Source organism: Pyxicephalus adspersus, chromosome 3 (genome assembly GCF_032062135.1).
Source record: "Pyxicephalus adspersus chromosome 3, UCB_Pads_2.0, whole genome shotgun sequence".
NCBI classification, from domain to species: Eukaryota; Metazoa; Chordata; class Amphibia; order Anura; family Pyxicephalidae; genus Pyxicephalus; species Pyxicephalus adspersus.
In genome coordinates, this window is record NC_092860.1 from 136,919,297 (window position 1) to 136,942,753 (window position 23,457).

At 40.0% G+C, this 23,457-nt stretch overlaps 1 protein-coding gene across 1 annotated transcript in view; it reads left to right on the forward strand.

The window, feature by feature from the left end:
* The first annotated feature begins 7,054 nt into the window (after positions 1–7,054).
* KIAA0232 (KIAA0232 ortholog) overlaps positions 7,055–23,457 on the forward strand; it is a 25,146-nt gene continuing 8,743 nt past the window's right edge. The window contains 7 exon segments of the mRNA XM_072406470.1: positions 7,055–7,148; positions 12,503–12,981; positions 15,347–15,484; positions 18,881–18,971; positions 19,768–19,849; positions 20,329–23,455; position 23,457. The exon segment at position 23,457 is cut by the window's right edge and continues 131 nt beyond it. Coding sequence (XP_072262571.1) covers positions 12,754–12,981; positions 15,347–15,484; positions 18,881–18,971; positions 19,768–19,849; positions 20,329–23,455; position 23,457 — 3,667 coding nt within the window. The 5' untranslated portion in view covers positions 7,055–7,148; positions 12,503–12,753.

The following is a 23,457-nucleotide window of genomic DNA, read 5'->3' on the forward strand; positions in this document are numbered from 1 at the left end:
TTCTCTTGCTGCCTTCATATGACCCCCATGAGCACCCATACAGTCCCATTGTAGGTAGGGTATTAAGCCACATGCTGCCCTATGTATTGGATATGCCATTTGGTTTTCTCGAGTGGAAGACTTAACAGTGCATCAATGGCAAGCTAAATAAAAGCATATTGGCATTGATGTGAGCATGTTGTATGCCTAACATAGGCAGCACAGGTTGACTTTAAAAACTTCCATAAAACGTGGAACAATTACTTGGCTGCCCTGCTGAAATGTTTTCTTCTGTGAAGAACAATGTAGCATGTTTGTGATAATGATTTTACATTTATCTCTTGCAACTCCTTCACGTACCAGTGCTGCAGTGGAATTTTGACGGCCTGGATGCACAGAAAGAAAGGGAAAATTCTAACAAGCACAGATGTAGAAACAAAAATCTGACACAGGATCTAACTTTTCTCCAATTTCTATCCAAGGGTTAAAAAAGGTTCAGACTAGAATTCTACTTGTACACATTCTGCTCTGGTATCTTTATATTAACATGCTCCTTTATTTCAAGTATGGAATTTTCAGCAATCTGAATTGGACAATTCTGAATTGGACAATTGAGCAATTTTTACATTTTCACTATAGGCCTGTTTATTTGGTGCCAAATTTGGTATTATGAAAGATAAATTATTACATCTATTGTTTTTTTTTTTTTTTTTAACAGGGGGGTTTTTTCATAATGAGATAGAGCATGATAAAGACTATAGACTAAAAAGTAGAGATACCAAATCTGTGGACCCTAACATCTGTATATGTGTGTTACCAGAATAGGGATGGGGGTGGGGGGGGGGGATTTTTTGTAACTTCAGATGTAAAAAAAAATTACAGATGTAATTTTATGTAAACTCATAGCAAAAAAAAAAAAAGAGTTTCTTTTTAGTATTTCAACCAGTGTTAGTTTTACTGTATTACTGTAATAATATGTATACATTTCCTATATACTCTCTAATTCATACCATCTAAAATGACAATAGGGGTTATATTTATAAAACAGAGATATTATTAGATATTGAAATTGCCTCAAATAGATATTAGATATTGCCTCAAACATTGCCTTGTGGGAATCTTCCAGGTCTAAGTGTTTCAATGGCAATAATTGATTCCGACTCGGGAATATTAGATTCACTGTTTTATAAATGGAGCTCTAAACGGATGTTTCTAGTACAAAGCATGGGAAGGCTATTTCAATTTTTTATTAAAACCTTTTTTGTGTATTTTATTTTTGCTTTTTTTTAAAAAGTTACAAAACAAATTTAATAAAAAGTAATAATGATTATGATAGGAGTGACAAAGCTAAAGACCTATGGGTCCTTTTTTGTAGCAACTCAGCACCGCAGCTAGTGGTATTTTTGCTACAACTTATGTGTTATTATTATTATTTTTATAGTATTTATATAGTGCCGACATATTACACAGCGCTGCACAAAGTCCATAGTCATGCCCTTAGCTGTCCCTCAAAGAAGCTCACAATCTATTGTCTTTACCATAGTCATGTGTCTTTAATACAGTCCAAGGTCAATTTTGGGGGGAAGCCAAATAACCTAACTGCATGTTATTCTGTACATATTATTAGCCTCATTCATATCTGAATGATATCATCATGTAATGCAAAGCCAGGAACAAGAAGGGTAGATCTCCCCTTCCAGAACCACGTACAACAAGCTGCCAGTCAGTGGTCATAAGGAGTTCCCCTGCAAGCCCTTTGAAGTAACGCACCTGGTCTAGATCAACCTCTGAAACCCCTGTACCTACAACATTGTACAATAAAGGTAATTAGGGCTGAATATGGTTTAAAAAAGGGGTTGTTAAGGAGTTTTATTTGATTTTTTTAGCACATCTGGGATGCATCTGGTCCAGGATAGAAAACATTGGCCAACTAATAGCAAATGATTTTAGGAAATCAATTCCAAGTTTGTTGGATCACTCAGGTTTCCCTATAATAGTCTATCTTCTCCAGTCTTGCAGAGCTTTAATAAATCAGGCCAATTTAGAGGCATGCACATTGTCTTGCATGCTTCCCTTTTATTGACTCCAATTGTCATATGTTATTATTATTATTATCCTAGATTCTAAGCTCTTCGAGGCAGGGTCTTCTCCTCCTGTGTCACTGTCTGTATCTGTCTGTCATGTGCAACCCCTATTTAATGTACAGCACTGTGTAATATGTTGGTGCTTTATAAATCCTGTTTAATATTATCATCATTATTATTATTATTATTATTATTATTATTAATAATAATAATATTAATAATGCACATTGTCTTGCATGCGTACCCTCTATTGACTCCATTTGTCATATATATATATATATATATATATATATATGTATATACATACCAATAAGGTCAAAACATCACGTACTGTTCCCTTTAACTAAAACAAAGCATGTGTAGAATCTGTGCTCTGGATCCTTTTTATGTTTTCCCCTGGGATCTTAAGTAGCAGAGTTTTTATTGTTTTATTAGTTCTGTTCATGTAACTGTGGAAATAGATGTACAGAGGCCTCTTTATTTGCAAAGCTTGTTTAGGATCCAGCTTGAATAACTTCCAGCCAAAGGAGAACAAAAACAAGTACAGTAATTATGACTACCCTTATAATTCCTTGTGGATTTTACAGTATTATAATTTTTTTGCAGGGTGTAAGTGAGCATATTATATAAATGCAACATATAACATCAAATAAATCTGGGTATGTACACAAGTCAGATAATGATCGCTCAAGATGAAAGTCATGCTTGTTTTGGACTAGAGTCTCCTACACTGTAACACTGGACAGCGTCCTCTCCTCCTTCTGTGTCACTGTCTGTATCTGTCTGTCATTTGCAACCTCTATTTATTATACAACACAGCGTAATATGTTGCCACTATATAAATCCTGTTTAGTGATAATATTAATTATATTAACCTCCTTGCAGTTAAGCCCGACCTTCGCTCGGGCAAAAAAAAACTGCAAGGATGGTTAAGCCCGAGATTTTGTACATCCATACTTACCTGGTCCCCCTGTGCTCATCCAGCGTCGTCCTCCATCGATCATCGTCCGCCGATCTCTCCAGCATCGGGTGCCTTCGTCAGGTGACAGCAGGACCGGTAAGAAGCCGGCCGGCATCTTGTGTTCCGCCGGCCGGCATCTTGTGTTCCGCCCGCCATTTCTGTAAGTTACAGGTCTACAATTTAAAAAAAAATTTCATGAAAAACAGTGGATCACTTTTGGTACAGAAATCTAGACTTCAGTGTAACGCTTAGGTGGTTAATAATAATAATAATAATAATAATAATATTGTGTACAGTGGTCACCCGATGTTCATGGATACCTCATGGTGGATGAATGATGATCAGGAATGACCGCCATGCAAGACAAGGGAGGAAAGCTTGTTGACTCAGCTCCTTCATCTGTCACTAGAAACCATTATGAAAGATTGTTTCCAATCACGAAAATCCTATGTGTGTATGCAGCCAAATGCAGCTGATATGAAAAGGATTGTGAAGCATTTAAAGATCCAAGATCCAATTCCTCTGATGCCTAAGTGGGAGCACCTTAGGACTCCATTCACCCTGTATTACATGGAAATACTGAAATATATATGACTACCTACATCTGTTGTGAGGTTGGCCCCATTGAATAAATTAAATGGAGCAATGCACAGGGGTAGGGATAAAAGCTACTCAGACTGAGCCCCACGCAATGGGCCTTATTTATTAAAGCTCTCCAAGGTTGGAGAGTATACACTTGTCATCAGTGGAGCTGGGTGATCCAGCAAATCTGGAATGGATTTCCTAAAATGGATTTGCTATTTGTTAGCAAATTTTTTCAATCATGGGGCATATTAATTTCAAGTTTGCTGGATCACCCAGGTTCACTAATGAAAGTGAATCCTCTCCAGCCTTGGAGAGCTTTAATAAATCAGGCCCAAAGCTGGGTCATGCACCAGGCAACCCTAGTGATGCCAGCTATCTACTAACAGATTAATACATTAAAGCATTCATAGTGTCTAACATAATTATGGGCTAAAACTGTTATGACAAAGTCATGTAGCATTCCAGATGCAATCTAGTTTTATTTTCTCCATGATTAAGAGCTCAGTTGGATGGTATGTGTCACTATTTGAGGAATGTTGTGGTGCATATATAAACAGCTCTTAGGTAGGTTCATTATTTTGAGGCAGTAACGATTGTAAAATGATTTGTAATGTCATGCCACATCAATGAACACTGTACATATACAGCTATTTATGATGAGAATTCATCAAGAGTTTACTGTCTATTGTGACACACAAACACATATATTAAGCCAGCTAAACGGAATTTAGGCCAAAGATGATTTTAGTTTACAGTGGGGATGACTTTAGTTTGGTGTCTTTATTTATGGCTACAATCCCATTGGTTGCATTTTTTCATTTCTTCCTGTCCATTTGATACTCATACGTTGTTAGGTGGGCAGCATGGTGGCTCAGAAGTTAGCACTTTGCAGTGCTAGGTTCCAGGTTCGAATCTTGGCCAGGACCCTATCTGCATGGAGTTTGCAGGATCTCCTCGTGTTTGTGTGGGTTTCCTCAGGGTACTCCGGTTTTCTCCCACATTCCAAAAAAACATCCAGTGAGTTAAATTGGCTTCCCCCCAATAAAATTGACCTTAGATTGTAACAAAGACATATGACTATTGTAGGGACATTGGATTGTGAGCTCCTTTGAGGGTCAGCTAGCGACATGACTATGGACCTTGTACAGCACTGTGTAATATGTCAGCGATATATAAATATTGTGTAATAATTAGGGGATGCAGTTGCTCCTGTTCCAGGAAGTTGTACACACCAATAAAAGCATGGGCAGAAATTTTATCTCTTTCTGTTTTTTGCCCGTGTCTCCAATAGAGTGATCATTCTTCACATCCTGTCCTGATATGAAATAATGATTACAAGAAATAAGTTGTAGGGTCTCAGTGTTAAGATTCTGTAACATCCACATTGTGAAATGTAGTCAATGGAGGAATCAAAGCTCACTTGCTTATAATGGTCTAGACCAGTCTAATACTTTTTAACATAAGTGAACCCTTAAAATAACTTTTAGGGAACCCCTACTATAATTACTATATCCATAACTCACAGTACATTAGTGTGTTGGTCAGTAAGAATGATTCTTACATTGCTGGTCATTGGGAAGAATGTCACCCTTACAGATAGCCAAAAAAACCATTGGTGTCAGTCAAACTGACCTGAGAGGCACAAAGAAACCCCTAGAAACCATTTGGGGAACCCTAAGGGTTCCATGTAAATCTGGTTGAGAAACACTGGTCTTGGCAGATTCATGAAGAGCTGGTTTACCTGGATGTTGAAGATCTCTTGCATGGACCTTCCAAAATTACATTTCTGAAACGCCTCTGGCAGAAAGTATAGCCACAAGGCCCCCTTCTGACCAATGAAATTGACCTCAAATAATTGTTCATGGGGGAAACAAGTTCTCCAAAGTGACCCCAACACCCTGGAGTTATGGAATCTTTAAAAGGGATGAATGTTGGGTGTTACCTTGCATTCCTCCACATCACATTAGTCAAACCATATCTTCATGAACCTGGCATTAGTGGGCACAAATTGGAATGATTTAGGCGTTAACACCCGTACTTTTTACTTTGAGAACATTTTAGTCCCACTTTACCATACACTTGTTGAGGCTACTACAACCCTAATAGGGGTCTCATGTGCATGAGTACGATTTACACCATTCCAATTTGGCTGATTATGGTTGCTCAAAATTCCATACGCCAAGAAGCGTGTTAAGACGTTGGTTCCATGAAAAAAGAAAGTTTCCTTTTACTTAAGGCTTTGATTATCCTCTATATCATGGAAAAAGAAGCCTTCTACAATGTATGGTTTTCCTATTGCTAAGGTTCAGGGTGTAACACTTATCATTCTTAATTCACCTCCTGTTACATTCAACGAAATTCATCTAAATCACCAAAGTTTGGGCTTACTGAAATTTTGCACATGACTTGTGACAAGCTATACGCACTGTACCAGTTTTTTGTTTTTTTTTGATTGAATAATAAAAGTAATACAATCAGGGTACATTCACGCACAATACGCTACATGACATTTTCCCCCAACATGCTTGCAAATAAATACATTAACCCTGTACCAGTGCAGTGTTGAGAGCTTCCCTAAGACTATGTACAGACTTGGCTGTGAAGTTGTGGTAGGGTTCCGTAACTTCATGCCAGTGAACCACTGCCTTGTGGGAAGCGCTACATGTAGCATCTGCCCGCTGCAGCGCCATGGAAAACTAATTGCAGTGGGTGGTTCTCTACTGCCACCTGCTGGTAAATATGCAAGTTGCACCTGGGGTATTTATCGCTAGAGCATGTAGCCGCCCTGATATACCGCCATGCTCATATACTAAGAGTTGTGAATATAATAATTATTACAGAATTCACTGAATGTTTTTTCAAGGGATCGAAAAAGGCTGCTTTCACGTTTTGATATGCAATGCGGTTAAATAACTGCGATGTGCTGAGTTCTGCAAGCACCAACCATGCATGTAGGCCGTTATCTGCATTCATTGCAATGAATAGTAATGGGACATGGATAGGAGACCCCTCATCCAAGCAATCTATTTAGATTTGTAGGCCTTTGTACCAACTCTATACGTAGACAAGGCCTAAGCATGAATCCCCCTCACTTTACACACCAAGGTTTATTCTTTCCCTATACTTTTCAACCAAAAAAGTTGAAAATCATTATAAGCCCTAGATACCCAACTACAGCCATTTTCATTTTAGGAACCATGGTTGCCATGGGCAACCAATACATTTTACACCATTTTGTATGTTTTCCCTAAAACCATTCACAACATAGGGCAACTTTTCCCGCCATTGTTGTTCATTTGGTTTAACGGTCAGTGCACGAGACCCCCCCTCGTTACCAATCACAGGCTCGTGCAGCCCCCCAACCGCCCCTACAGACCGATCCCGCGCTCTACAAGTTGGTTGCGCATGCGCGCTATACTAAAGGATCGTCAGGCGTGACGTCAGGGGGCGAGAAGTGGGCGGGTCCGTGAGGATCTTTTTCTCCGTCACTCCTGGAGCGGGTGAGCAAAGACTCGGAGGAGTCACACAGGAGACTTCGGGTTAGTTTTTATTGTTTCCTTGTTTTGTTATCGTCGTGTAAGTTGTTCGGGTTGTCTCGGTAGCCGCACTGTGCTGGCAGGTAAGATGTATTCGCTGTGTGATAGCCGGTTTTTAGTCTGTGGCCTTTTCCAACATGGCTTCTTCTTCCTAGCTTCCAGTCGTCCTTTGCCGGCCGGCCGCTGCTCGCTGGCCCTGGGTCGTGCTTGGTGTGTCTGGCCTGCTGTGTGGGTGTAATGGTCGCCATAGGGGACGTGTGTGTGACCTTGTTACTCGGCTATAGGCTGCCCGTTATTTAACGTCGTCACTGCTGGGAAATCCGCGACCATTATGTGTGCTGAGGACCGGAGATCCCGGAACTGACACCCAGCTTACTAACTGCCCCACACACTGCCTGCCCCTGGCAACCTATTACCCCCCCTGGTAAACTAATTGCCCATTGTATCCTGCTTTACCCCGGGCATACTGCTTCTCTGTTGCCCCTGGCACCCTACTACCCCTATGGTGCTCTGCTTGCCCCTTGGTAAATTAATTACCCCTTGTATCCTGCTTACTCAGCATACTGCTTCTCTACTACCCCTATGGTGCTCTGGTTGCCCCTTGTATCCTGCTGTACCCTGGGCATACTGCTTGCCCCTGGCACCTTACCCTCCGGATATGCTGCTTGCATGCCACTTCCCCTAGCACCCTGCTACCCTCCTTGAGCATTGCTTGCCCCCTAGATGTCACTTCCCCATTACCTTTGGTACCCTGCTACCCTCATGGTGCATTGCTTGCCCCTTGCATGCCACTTCTTTTTGCCCCTACTACCCTCCAGGTGCACCCTTTCTCCTTGCACATTGCTTCCCCTTTTCTCCTGGTATTCTGCTACCTCACTGTTGCACTGTTTGCTCCTTGTAATCTTCTTACCCCCTGTACCCATTGCTGGCCCATGTTATGCTGCTTGTAGCACAGATTTTCTTATTATTATTGTACACAGAGTGTAGGTGAAAGTCTGTTATGGATTCCTGCTAGTGATCTCCGTTATTCAAACACAACATTCATGTTTCTCATTAACATCAATACCGGACATAGACATTATATAACATATTAGGTATATATATCATTATATAGTAATTCCAGTATTCACATCTACACTTATACTCTCTATGGCTACTCAGAGAATGAATGATATGGTCACATGACCATTCACACTTATTGGGGTTAAAAAAACACCAGAGTGTGCTGTATATTGGTGTGCATGGCAGTTGTTTTGTGTTATTTTTACTGGAATGGTTGAAATTGAGCAAGTGTGCTGTGTTTCCCCCCCCCATCACCATGAGATTAGGTCTAGTGAAAGTGATTTGGTGTTCATACAGGTGAGCATTACCTGTGCAGCAAAGTGTTTAGCCTGGTGCAGGTGGATGGGGAGCCCTCAGTGATCCCCTGTTGGATGAGAATTGAAGACCCCATGCAGTTATGGGTGTAAATTCTTAGGGTTATCTTTGGGGTAGTTTGTAAATCAAGAGGTTTACAAGACTTTTGTCTCTTTGTGGAAAAAGACTGGCTTTGGGTGGTAGACTTGGTGCATGAGTACTTGGTTTGTTAAAATTTGGAATTTATGTATGCAGGCATGAGGGTATTCTCCTGGTGTTGGGGATGTATGCTTGGCGCATACACATGGCCACTGGGCTGGCATCTGAGATGTGTGCATGCTGCATAGACTTGTGCACTGGGCTGGCATCTGAGATGTGTGCATGTTGCATAGACATGGGCATGTGGCTGGCATCCGGGATGATGTGTGCATGCTGCATAGACATAGGCACGTGGCTGGCATCAGGTATGTGCCCATTTCTATGCAGTGTATATGCAGGCATAAAAATGTTTTAATAGCAGCCATTCTGCTGGTGTTGGGGATATATGCTTAGTGTGTACACAAAGTTACTTGGGTGGCTGGCATCCGGGATGTGTGCATCCTGTATATGCATGGGCACGTGGCTGGCTGCTTTGGTGACTATATGCATACTTAGTTAATGTGGGCACTTAGTTGGCTGGCATCAGGTATGTATGCTTGCTCCATAGACATGGGTGCTCGGCCGCCCCCATATACACCTGCTGAATAGGAAGTATTCTTTGTAGATTTGAGTGCCTGTTGTTGGACTGTATAATCTGGATTCCATTTTTTTGTGCCTGTCACCACCATTACAAGTATTTATCTCATAGGTATAGATATCATAGGTGTCTATAGAATAATTGCTTTGGCAGCTGCCTTTGTGACTGAACCTAGCATAGTCATGATTTTACACTTGTTCTGTATTCCAATGGGAAAAGGAACCAAAAGGATTTCTGAACAGAAAAACCATTAGGGCAGAGCTTGTGACTGACACCTACCTGTCATAAAGACTGGTGAAGACTTATCGTGGGAGAACCAAACCCAGAAGGAATTTGGTCCAGGACTGAAAAATTTGCCAACTAAAAGCAAGCTCAGAATGCATTCCAGGCTTGTTGGATCACACAGGTTATCTTATGATAAGTCTATCTTCTCTAGTCTTGGAGAACTTTATTAAATCAGACCTATTGCCTTCCTGTAGCCAGTAACATTGTCAGCACCTTCTGGGACTTGTTGTTCCTCCTGTAGGTGCTCATTAGATACATTTAGTGACAGATCTTTCTTGCAGTGTCAGTTTTAATTCTCAACACATAAAAAAGAACAGATTGTAATAGGTGAGGTTTGTATAATTGCAATGTACAATAGTTACCTGCCTAGGTGTATGTATCTAATAATATGTAAAGGAAGGGGGAGGGGGATGGATGTGTGTGATCAGAAGTTGGCTGATGTAAAGCACACCATTGCTGCCGCTTTTGATTCCCTATTGTATATAATAAATGAAGCTATTAGTAGCTTAAACCACCCCTACCCATGTGTTACACTAATAATTGAATTGATGAGCACCCTCCTATAGGCTGGGAATGTCCCTGTACAGGTTTATGAAATATAGAGCCTCCCTGCAGCTGTAAGCTTACAGTAACATGCAATCATCGTGTCACCTCCTCCATGGGCTATGAGGGGCTGATGCAATCTGACAGTGTGAACTAGATCCTGATCACATCGTAGGGAGTCACTCCTCCCTCTCCCAGTGTCATCTGTGAACATCTCTCCTCCTCCTGCTGGAAGTCATCATTCTGCTCCTCCGCCCATGCTTGGTGTATAGGAGGAGGGGCTGCATGGTGATCAGACATCTTGTGTGTGTTTTTCCTGCTTTTTGCCATGCTGGGTTCATGTGAGGTGAGCTGTTCGGGAAGGAGGTGCAGGAAAGGGGCTGCATGCTTGGGATCATCACCCACTCCTACTTTTTGTATTGCATCTAATGAAGAATCATGCTGAAGGAAGGTATCCTAAATTAGGATTTATTTATAAGGTCAGACTAGATACATTGCTGTGTCAGCTGAATAGGATTATTTGCAGTGATACACTTATTATAATATAACCAATGTCTTCCAGTATTACCTGGGCGTTAAAGAACTTGCACCATGCTGGCTTTGTTAGTTGTATAATCTTGTTTATCAGGGATTTAGAGGATGTAGCTTATGTTTTCAGCAGGATTGCAGACTAGTGGGATCAGTTCATTTTCACTTTGCACTAGGCTTTATGTATTGTAGAGTTTACTAAGAAATGGTGCATTCAACCAGCAGTGAGTGGTCCACATTTAACTAAGCTTGTTTAAAGTTGTATATCTACAAGAAATAGATAAACATTGGAAACAGATGCATCTATTTTTTTCCCTCTTGCTGATTACAGTATTCAAGTTTCTCAGCCTTCTGTCTCTGTGATTGCACCATTGTTGCAGTAGTTTTGTAATGATTTCCTTTGTCTAGCTGTCATGAGACATCAATACTTTTACAACACCCCCCAAGTCTGTTTGTTTCCTCTTTGACTTTCAGATTCATTTGTTTTTTTGTAATCATAATTGAGGAATTGTGACCATGATTTACATGTAGACTGCATGCTGTAGTACTTCATTTGCCAGCTTCTGCTACATCAGCACCTCCAGACATCATGTATTATCCAAGAATCAAAGCAACTCTCACTGAAAGAAACACCTAGCAATTTACCTAGCTTTTTTGTTGATATAATAAACAGGCTTCCTAAATAGTTTCTGAACATTTTTTATGGTTTCCCCCAGTACTTCTCATCTCCTAGATTGTAAGCTCCTCAGGGCAGGGTCCGCTTACTGTGTCACTGTCATTTGCAACCCCTATTTATAGTACAGCGCTTTATAAATCCTGTAGAATATGTTTTTTATTAATATTTCCAACATGAGCCATGGCATGTTAAAAATGTATTAGCTGTCTTTTCTTTACAGCTGTAATTTTATAATTATAAATAGATTTGTCCTGCAGCACAGATTAGAAGTTAGTCATGAGCAGCAGTGAAAACTATTATCTTTTCTCTAAAAATTACTTTTAAAAATATTCTGATAATATTATGTTTATAAACAATGCAATCCCTATTAATGTTGTGTATACATTGTATAGACTTGATTGGGAGCAATATTATTTATAAACAGGATTTGTATAGCTCCAACATATTACACAGCACGGTACATTTAAATAGGGGTTGCAGATGACCGACTGATACAGACAGTGACACAGGAGGAGGAGAGGACCCTGCCCAGAAGAGCTTACAATCTAGGAGGTGGGGAGTATGCCGCTTACCTGTGTTAGCTATTTTTACAAGCGTAATGACATGTAAGCTGTCCTTGGTTTATCTTGCTGTGAGTGAGCCTGTGAAAGTGAGTCAAAGCTGCTTTTTAATCCCTGAGTAATAATGCTGTGTAATATACCAGGAACTTACTTTTTATTTATCAAATGCCAATGCAGATAGATTGCTGCATCTATTTGAGGAACCTTAGAAAGTTACCGCAAGACCTAAAATATATGTAAAGGCAAAATTATTTCTAAATAAGGGTTAGGACCTCAGTCACTTTTTTATTGCTGTATGTATCTGTTTGGGTTGTCAATAGTAGTGTAGGAAAATCCTTAAATGTGGATACCTGTCTGTGATTGATTTGTTAATTGAGATTTACTCTTTTCCTGGTGCATCTTTATTGTGGAAAGTAAATTTTTATCTATTTCTTGCTCTACACCGTTTTTTTCCTGGCAATACAAATTATAGAGACCCTGCCCCACAGTTGCTTGTCTCCTTTTATTCCTTACTCTGTGCTGATTGCTGTAGCTAGGCTTTTAGTTGGGGGTGGTTGTGGAGGTGGTGTGCCCCCATAGAGGGCTGAAAGTTCCATTCAAAGCATTTTGGTATTGGATTTGATATTAGATTAACAAATCTTTTTTTTTTTTTTTTTTTTTTTTTCCCCACCAGGTTCTGCCATAAAGGTAACCCTTCTCTCAATGTGAAAATATATGGAAAACACATGTCAATGTGTATCCCCATAGGATGTCTTCTTTCAGTAATGCCTGAAGAATAAGAAGGCTAAATGACAACAATGATAAATGATCTTCCTGGAATTAAAGCATTTCATCAGATTCCTAGAATGAAGATCTCTTCCACCTTCTAAAGCAAGATCTTACCAAAAATGCCTAATGCGCTAGAAATGCCAACCACCTAGATTCATGCGCCCTATCTGTACAGTTGTGGATGGTTTACCATCTGAAGGCACCTTAGGCTCATTTCCCGGCCCTGTTTCTGTCTTTGAAATGTCGATGCTTCGTGCTTTAGACCCAGTCCAGACCTGGCTGGGACAAGAGCTGGAGAAATGTGGTATTGATGCCATGATTTACACAAGATATGTTTTAAGACTTCTGCTGCATGACAGCTATGACTATGACCTTCAGGAACAGGTATGATGTATCCCTTGTTTCACATGCATAAATCGGACCTAAACTAACGCTTTCAACCCCCTAAATTGTCAAACTCCCTTGTCTTTTTCTGGGCTCTACAGAGCCGTGGCAAAAGGGAAGTCTCGTGAGATTGATCTCCTCTGTTCAGGCAAAAAAGCAATAAACTTCCTGACCAATCAGGGCAAATTGAGTGCTTTAGAACTCTGATATGGCTGTCAAATTTAAGGTGCCTGATCTGTAGTTAACATCTATGACATCATCACCAAACTATCACATAAAACAACACACTGACTTTTTTATTGGTTACAACAGGGAGGGAGGCTTGTGAGTGGATGGCAATATCACCCTGCCACACACAAGATGTCCCCTTCCATACATACAATGAATATTTTATTTATCATTGATACAAACTGACATTCCAGTGGAATTAATTGAGAATAATGTTAATATTGTTCTAATGTTAGTTTAGGTCCACTTCAAGAAATAACTGCTAAAAGTTTTTTTTTTTTTGCCATGTGATATATGCTGCCTGCCTAATGAAGGAACAAGAGCTGCTGTTGTGAATGTATTAGGGCTGTCAACTTGTTTGTTTTTTTTTCTAGTAGGTGATTTGCCTGGAATATGCTGTGTGATGTGAACATGATAGGTACAAACTGGTTCCAAGTTGGTGACCAGCAGAAAGGAATGGACAAAGATAACGGTTTTCGAGCATTACTGTTCTCCATTTCTGTGGTGACCCCCTTTATCCCTTGTGCAGCCAGGTTCCTATTTAAAGCAGTACTAAAATTCCACTTTCAGACAGGTCATTGTTGCAGCAAGGGACTGACTATGCCCCTTCTGCAAGAACCTCCCCTACCTATCTGATTACACTGGGTTTCTGGTGAAAAAGCTTTTCAAGCTCAGTGCCAGCTTAGGATACCCGGCATTCCCAGCTTTCTCTGTGCGTGCTGGAAATCAGTGAGCACCCCCACACCTGCATGCGAGTTGCGCCGGCCCAGCCAATCAGGATGGCCAAATATCATGAAGAAAGATGGGGTGTGGGGGATCGTGGATAGGCAAGTCACATAGGATTTTATTCTAGTTTAAACGTTACACTTTTTATGGCAGATGATGGCATTTTAGAAGAAGATGCTGTCTATATAGTAGTGATGCAATTTACTTTTTTTTTTTTTTAAATGTTACTTTGTATCACATCATCAGTAATAGGTTTACCACAACCATTGGCTTGGTTCACACAAATGTCAAAAGATTTTGTTTTAGCAGTGCTACACTGACTGACTAGAAATGATCAGATGGCTTCATAGCTGTAGAAGCTTTTATGTTATAAACACGTAAAACTTTTTTATTTTGGTCCTTTATTAAGGTCCTCTTCAATTTTTACCAATGGGACAGTAAAGACTGAAGGGAAAGCCTTCGGCCTCCTGGTATACTTTTTCATATATTCGAGGAGGCTGTGGGCTTTTATCAGGCATGTGCTATCAGGAAATGTTCTGTAATGCAGGGGCACCCACACTGTTTTGTCTTGCCATCTACCTCTAAAATGACCAAGTCAGAATGATCTAATAACAATAAAAACTTGGACCTAAACTCTACTGCGCACAGGAGTCATTATTTTAAAAGTCAGGGCTCCGCGTTCTACTCGCGTTGCCTTTGGGATCCACCTGTTGGCATCGCCATCCACCTGTTGGATCCCAAATCTAATGTTTTTATATTAATAAGTGTTCTTCCCAGACCCTTTTATTTGGGTGCACTACTTGGCACTTTTTAGTAACCACCACGCTATTTTTGGGTGCTTATTGAAAAGTTGGGTCATAAATACAATATATATTTGTAACATCTGGAGAAAGCCATGACGCCCAAACTTGCATCTCTGTAGTGCGAGATCAGGACACACAGGGAAGAAAGATGATGGCGGCCTTGGACAGAACGAGCCCTGGAATGAGAACCCACGCGGGACTTGCTACGGAGGATCTAGGGCTTTTTTTCTTTTTTAAAAGCAAAAAGAAAAAAAAACTCTTGTAAAAATGTCCTATAGTCATAGTCAACTAGTTTGATAATAGTCGATGGGTTTATCTGTTGTTCAACTACTTTCTGCTGCTGAGTTACTAAGCTAAAACCTTTGGGCAGTTATCACAATTGGTTTGTTACACATTGATTCTCGTTAATTTGCTGATTAAACCAATCTGGTTGTGGTATTCAGGCGTGTTCTGATTCTGCCTGATTTTGTGCATTATTAAATGTAAACCAATAGTGCAAAGTGCACATATCCTTGCCAGTCTTAATTCACTTGGAATGTTTTCTAGTAGCAGAAAGTAGTAAATTACTGCATTAAGAAGCTTATTCTCATTCTATCTTTGTATTGCAGGAAAACGACATCTTTTTGGGCTGGGAAAAAGGAGCTTGTAAGAAGTGGGGAAAGGGCAAGAAGAAAAGTTCGGACCTCTCGATGGAGGAAATAAAGAAACAGGCTGCAGTTCAGTGTTTGCTTTCAGCTTCAGATGAAGTAAGTTTGCTTTCTGACAACTGTCAACCTCCTTGCCTACCTTTTGGATTTTGTGGCTGTTATACCTAAAAACTTTCCAGTGCTTCAATTCTCTTTTATGTGAATTTTCTGATGTGATATTATTTTATTAGTATTTTAATCTGGTTACTAAGGGTAAAACATCCTACTGTTGACAAAAAAAGTCTGAAGTGCTACAGTAGCTAAAGATTTATTAGCAATGGATGGATTGTTGATACCTGATGCCTCCTTTGAAACTTTGTAGTTTGATCTTCCAGTCACTGCACACGTACTGTTTCCTATAGTGGTTCAGGGGCCAAACACTGAGGATTCTTCAGCCCCTGTAGCTGTAGGAGGGAAAGTTTGAGATACAGGTGACAGAATGGGTATAATTTTAATGTTTTCTGTTTACATTCATTAATGTTTTTCAGTTGCTCTTAGGAGTTCTTAGAACAGTTTCACTTGTAGATTGCTTTTTGTTGCACTCTACTAGTTTATCCCGGCTTAGTGCGGTTAGTCTAGTTTGTGGTGGCCATTTCTCCTGGTTGTCTTCAGGCACCGGCCTGACTTTGAGCAGTTTTTTTTTTGTTTCAGGTTTCCTCCAGAGGTTGCTTGGGGGTTCTTTGAACAATAGTAGTAGTTTGTGGCTCCCAGGTTAGTTTAACTGACACCAATTATCATTTTGGCTATCTGAAACAGATTTGCAGTTTCCTTTCGACATCAGTTAGTCTGTTATCCAGCCCTAAATTTGTAATAAGAAAGGGAATGTTAAGAGACTGAGTGAGTGAAAATCAGCAAACTGAGTTTACAATGCTTTTCTGATGCTGGAAAGAATAGAAAAATATTTGCCTTCCAGCTTTAGGGGGATGTCATAAAAGTTACTTAGCATTGTTAAAGAGCCATAAAATTAACATCTAAAAAATCATTTTCCTCATGCTGCACTTTCCTAGCTGATGCAGACCATCTGGTTCATTTGCTGCAGCTAAAAATAGTTACCAAGTAATATGTTTAAAGTGTGTTACCTGCAAGCCAACAATCCCTTTTCTTTCACTTTGCTTTTGCTGTTCGTTACACGCATTGTTATGCTGTTTGGCAGAGTTTTTTGTGATTTTTAGATTTGCTTCAGATTGCTGCTGTTCCACTTTAAAATCTATGCTGTCCAGGCTATATTTAGTTCAAACCTTTAGCCAAGTGCTGTCATGTGATTCTGTCAGCGGGTTGTTTGCAGACATTGAGATGCATGATTGTGGGTAAGGCATGCAATATCTATAGTTCTTTTTAATGTTTGGATATAAAGGACAAAGTTCTCTGCTGAACACTTTTTTTTTTTTTCCCCCTTCCACTGTTTCTATAGACTTAGGAAGAGAGGGCTCCTTATTAAGATAATAAAGACTTTCTGGTCTCTTTTCTTCAGCTTACTTTCCCACGTAAGCAGTGTTCTTGCAACTTATACATTCATGTTTGGCATTAGCAATTTGACAAAAAAAAGTTTAAATGTTTTAAGACTTGAGTTTTATGTGAATGATACAGGGATATCTATTCATCTTGTCATTGATGTCATTATTTGAGGTGTAAATATGTGTTGCAGTGATTGCGTTGGGTGAATCACCCTGTGCCTTACCTCACGTGGCTTAGCAGCTGACTAGCACACAACAGCTGCTTAATCCTTCCTGCGACAGCCCACATTCCAGGAAAAGCAATATGATGTGCCTGCATGTCCCCAGCACAAATTCTGCCTGTTCCCCTTCTTTTATTTGTCACTAATCAAAATGAACAAGATGCCCATTGCTAGATAGCATATTCAAACACCTATTTTCGTGCTCTTTCGTACAGGAAAAAAAAGGCCTTGTAACCAGAATCATTTTGCTACATTCTAGCAATTTCCAAACAATCCTTTTGTCTTTTTTCCCCAGTGGGGCAAAACCTGCCTGCATTTTAACAGGATGGGGTGGAATGAGAGAAACACCAGTATATGTATACAACAAAATCCTAAATGTATTAGTTGTTAGTTCCTTTTTAAATATATTCAGTTCCCTGAAAACGTAATTGCTAATTTGGCTGTACTGAGATTTTGTTCTGCTGGCTTAGGAACAAGATTCATGGGTAACAAAATTGTTTGTGTGTTTGCAGAGCTGTTGCCTCCCTCAGTAGGTAACACTATACCAAATATTTAGTGACTGAAGGTCTTCAGAGAGAAGTTTGTCAGTAGCTGGCGTTATGGGTGATATGTGGATTCTGTTTGTGCTCTGCCTCGTATTTATACCCTCTTCATATTCCTGGGAGATCCTGAACCAGTCTCAAAGAACATAGGGCAAGAGCTTTGTTTCATTTTCTGAATTTTGAAGATCTGATTGGAATAACTGTTCAGGATAAACTGTCTGTCTATATTCCTTGTGGACAGTTACCACACAAAGGACTGAAATGTTAATATTCTTGATACTTTGAGGTATCAGTATTAACTATTCACTTTTTTTGAATGGACTTGTATTGCTTTTGAAAGCTTGACAGTTCAGTTTCCACCTTATTTTCTGGCAAGATGGTAGTGTGAACTCTGGGGTTTGGCACAGTGAGCCTCCCCCCCTTTTTTTTTTTCTGTACCCCTCCCTTAGCCCTTGCTTACTATGTACCGCGCAGTACAACAGCATGCAGAATGTCAGCTGGTGTAAGACGTGTGTGATACAGGAACAAATAATCTGTTTCAGAAACTTCACTCCTTGAGTTATGGTAAGAAGGTGGAAAGTTCATCTGGCTGTTACCAGTACTATTTTTTTGCCTTCAGTAGTGCATGTTTTGTGGGTGAAAAGGGTTATATCACCAGAGCTGATGTTTGTTTGGTAGGCTTGTTATTGCAAAATGTTCCACGGGGTTGGTTTTTTTTTTTTTTTTTTTTTTTTTTTTTGCTTAGTCATTTAATGCTTTTTATAACAGTAGCCGTACAAGTTTGACATAAGTAATCCAACACCTACAGAATTATAAAACGCTTTCTTGATTGCTACCTGAAAATGCTTAAATCTAACATTGATTAAGATCTGGAAATAATGGAAATGTTTTGGTGTGTGTGTAAAATATTTATGTATTGGACTTCAATTACAGGTCAATGTTGCTGGTGGGTATCAATTGCTCATTGTGCCATGTTTTTGTTTTTTTTCCCCCTCAGCCTGAAGCTCACAAAGAATGCTTGTGTTTGACTGCTAGTCTAGTAAATGATGTTATTTGTCCTACTACAGATGCTTAAGAGGAATGTATTTCTTTTAACACAAATATTGCTAACTAGTGCATCCCAGTGACATGATTTTACATTTCTGCACACTCGTTAGTGTCCGTAATTCATGAGTATGTAATGGTGAGTTTTGTTTAGTCATGCATTCTCTTCTTTTTTTTTTTTTTTTTTTTTTTTAGAGTTCTGGAATCGAAACTTTAGTTGAAGAGCTCTGCTCCAAACTGAAAGATCTCCAGAGTAGCCAAGGTGAACAGCCGGTGACAAACAAAGGTAAAGGTCATGGATTTTTAACTAATCTCTGTATGACCAGGACGTGTGGGGTTACTCTGTAAAGGCTTTTAAATTGGAATTGCCTTCTTTACAAAGCAGGACTTTGCATGCACTCAAGTTCTTCTTTAAAAAGTGCCTGTAAGCAATTTCCTGTTCTTAAGTGTACTATAAACTTTTTGTTTGCTCAGTCTGAATTTGTTGGCCTTTACATTAGTACCGTGCCCTATATTGTAAGGCTGGTGGCAGTTTTGGCATTAATAATATTATGTGTATGTGTTTTTTTTTTTTTTTTTTTTTTTTGATAGATATACAGATTAAAAATTGGGGTTTTTTTGCAATTTGTTATTCATTATCATAAGTAAGTCCTGGTATTTCCAAGTTCAAACCTACATGTGGTGTTCAAGCTTCACTGTTGCAACAATTTCACTATACAGAGGTCCCCAACCACAGGGATGTCCATTGGTACCAGACTGCAGCCATCCTGGTCACCTGCAGAGTTCACTGTGATGAGGATTTGTGTCCTCTCATATCATATCATTCAGCCAACCTCTTAAGCTGGCTTGCTTGATTGGCTAAACAAAATGTGAGACACTGTTCCTTCCTGCCACAGCCAACGTGGACAGCTTCCGTACCGTGTGCTGCCCTTGAGCCCTTCCTGTCTCTACCACAGGTCTATGAAGCGGAAAGGTTAGGGATCACTGCAATATAGCATGGTAAAAATGTCAAAACCAGACATACAGAATTTGTGTCTGTGAATATATATGATGGTAATGACCTATGTATTCCTATTTAACAGATGAGAAGACTAGCAAGAATGAAGATGGATTGCTGTCACCAGAAGCTACATCATCTCCAGCAAGAAAGGCCCAGGCTGAAATGTAAATATCTTTTAAACCAGATATTTGAACATGTATTGAGTTTAGATTTTAAATGAGGTTTGGATAATGTTAAAAAGCATGGGTAGGACAAAATAAGATCAACAAGGCACTGCTATATTAAAAGCTGAAACTGAAAATTTGAAGCTGTGTAAATGATCCAATTTCTTTGATACTGAAGTCTTTTGTTTTATTTTTACCTGCAGTTAAACCCCGTCTGAAATACAATACCAAACTACTTTTTCAGAGCGAGCCTAATTAAAATGTAGGCTTTTTGGACTGAACAGCAACTTAAGCTGCTTCCAGCTTTGATGTGCAATTGTATTTGTGACTGATCATTTTTTTCATGAGCATCACACAAGTGAGCCAGGAGTCTATTGAGCAATCAAAAGTTCTTTCAGAATGTGGCAGGGACATTTGCTAATTGATAACATTTTGTGGTAGTATGTGCATTAAATTTCTTTCCCCCCCCTTTATTACAGGTATTATGAAGCTTTTCCACCTTTGTCAGAAAAGCCAGTTTGCCTGCAGGAAATAATGACTGTGTGGAACAAGTCAAAAATCTGCTCTTCTAGCAGCTCCTCGTCTTCTACTGCCCCACAAACGAGCCCAGAATCTCCATCACCAAAAAATTGCAATAGTGAGAATGAAATTGTAATCAACAAGACTTATGGAGCTTCTGTCCTCGTGCCTATAAAGAACCAACGGAGGAAGGGCAAAATCGAGAAAGAGAATACGTTTAGTAACACAGCTACAGATTCTAAAACTTATGGATCAAAAATTGTAAGGCGCAAATCCTATGGAAAGATCCGCCCTCGATCATGGTCATCTGGATCGAGTGAAGCAGGCTCAAGCTCAAGTGGTAACCAGAGAGAAACTAAAACACGTTTTATCAAAGTAAGGCAAAAGATTAGGAATGTCCGGAACAAGAAGGGTAAAACCAGCCCTAAAATTGTGTCAAATATTGGGAGAAAAAATGTTTCAGCAAGCAGTAATAAAGTGGGATCTGTAAATTCACTCTGCAAAAAAGTAAATCGTCAGGTAAAAGAATGTGCATGGAAAGACCTGCACCATGAAGGAAAGGTCTTTAAAGAGAAGAAAAAAGACACAGAATTCAGAGAGGAGCCCTTGTGGTATACTGAACCCATAACACAATACTTTATTCCTCTGAACAGTAAAAGCAAATTGGAAACTGCATATAAAAAACATCCGACTTGGCAAAACGCAACAGAAGAGATGGAAGAGTTTTCTGAGATTGTAAATAACCACGATATTCACAAAACATACCTCGCAGCAGGTACCTTTATAGGGGGCCATTTTATAGAATTACCTACAGTCAGAACAAAAGCAAGTGATCCCAAAAGGACCTTTAACTGTTCTCTTCCAGAGGACAACTATTTGGATGATGTTCATCCGATAGAATATACACACTTCTATGAAGTAAATTTTGATCAATCCATGTTGGATCCTGGTGCCTCAGATAAGGTAAAAGGAGAAAGTCGAATCTTGAAAATAATTCGACAAAAGGGCAAACTGCAAAGTGATTTTGAGGCTGAATCTTGCAAAGTGTTAAAAGATGAGGATTTGCTGGGGGGGAGTGCAATATGGAAAGATTCAACCAGTTCTATTGGTGCTGAAGAACTTTTCCTGCAAGACTATAGTAAATTGGCTCAATTTTGGGAGTCCTGTTCATCCTCTAGCTCCCTGGATGCAGATGGGGAGAGTTTGGAAGCTGACTCACCCAGTACCCTTTCCCCTTTTTTAGACAGCACAACGCTTAGTACTCCCATGCATGCAGGCAGTCGAGATTTATTTTTGGATGGATGCAGCTCTTATTTTTCAGTGTTTGAAGCGCAATGCAGAAACAATGTACTTTCGCTGCCCACGGAGCAGATGTTAAATGAGCGAGGCAAATCGGAGTCTTGTTCCAGCATGAATAAGTTTGGGAAAACTCAGTCGCGATTACTATTATGGACCAAAAACAGTGCCTTTGATGAACATGAACAGTGTTCAAACCTCTCCACTAGAACATGCAGTCCATGGTCGCATTCAGAAGGAACCCGATCAGATTCAGAGGTTCTGAGCAGTCATTTTGAAGATTACAGTCACTTGAATGCAGAAAACTCAGATTACATAATTCCTAGAGTTAATTTACCCTTTCAAGACCCTTGTACAACTTCATTTATGCAGAGCTCTGCTTTCACTGGGGAAATGGGGTTGTCTCCGGGCAAAAAATCAAAACTGGAGTCCCTTTGTGGCATTCAGCTAGAAAAGAAAAATGAGAAGATAGGTGATGCTATAGAGGCAAAGAGAAAAAACAGCCATCATACACATGGATACAGCTCAGGGGTTATCAAAGACCCATGGACAAACCTCGAAGACAATTCTGAAAGAGTGGAGGATCCGATCTTCCCACTAGATGTAAATGTTTTTAATTGTCATGAATCCAATACAACAAGCAATGTTAAGCCCAGTAAAGCTGTTCAAAGGTCCGAGTACCATCTTTGGGAAGGTTGCAAAGAACTTCTAGAAATGAGAACATTTCTTTCCAGTGATTCATTAAAGGTTGATTGTGGAGACTACGCAACTCCATCCAAACCGTGGGATATAAACCACATGAAAGAAAACTCATTCATTCCTGGAGGTGTCTATGGGGAGTTTAAAAATCTCGACGGCGAGGCTGAGTGGGCACTGGCGCCCCAAGATTCAGCTAAAGGTAGCTTGTTACAGTGTGCAGCTCCGGATGTTGTTACCATAGCGGGGACAGATGTGTTTATGACTCCAGGAAACAGTTTTGCTCCTGGCCATAGGCAGTGGTGGCGGCCGCTTGTTTCATCAGAAGATGAACATAGTGAAGATAAAATCTCAAGCAAATTGATTTCCTTTTTGCATGAAAACCTTGGGACATGGGGTGATGAGCCAGGACTGGGCTACTCTTTCTCTTCATTTGAGCTGAACAAAAGATTTTCACAGCTTCTTCATGTCGAGTGTTCATTTGAACCTGGAGGCATTACCAGTAATTCTACTTGTAAACCAAAAGCCTTGTGTTCAGATTCAGAGCGCGAGCTGAACCATGCAAGAATCTGTGGAGTGGATAAAACACAATATAGATCCATAAGAATCTCCCCACGTACTCACTTCCGTCCAATATCGCCATCGGAATTGTCTCCCGGAGTAGAAAGTGAATCTGATTTTGAATCTTCTTTTTTTGAGAAAGATGAGGTAGTTGCACCTACTCTTTCTGAAGGAGAAATGTATGAGGATCCGCAGGATGATCTTAAACCTCTTGAAGATGATGCTGAAAACGAAAGTCATTTTTATGGAAAGTCTGAGCTTGAATCTGGAAAGTTTCTGCCTAGATTGCAGAAGTCTGGTATGGAGAAAAGTGCACAGACTTCTTTGGACGGTCAAGAAGAATCTTTTGGCGTTTTGCCCTCAGAAGAACATGACAATTTAGACTTTAGAGTTATAGAGTCGTTTGAAAGTGATGTTATGGAGAGCTCTAACACCAACCACAAAATGTTGGCACTGAAAAAAGATGATGACAGAAGGGCTGCCCTGGGCACAGGATGCGACAGAAGGGCTGCCCTGGGCACAGGATGCGACAGAAG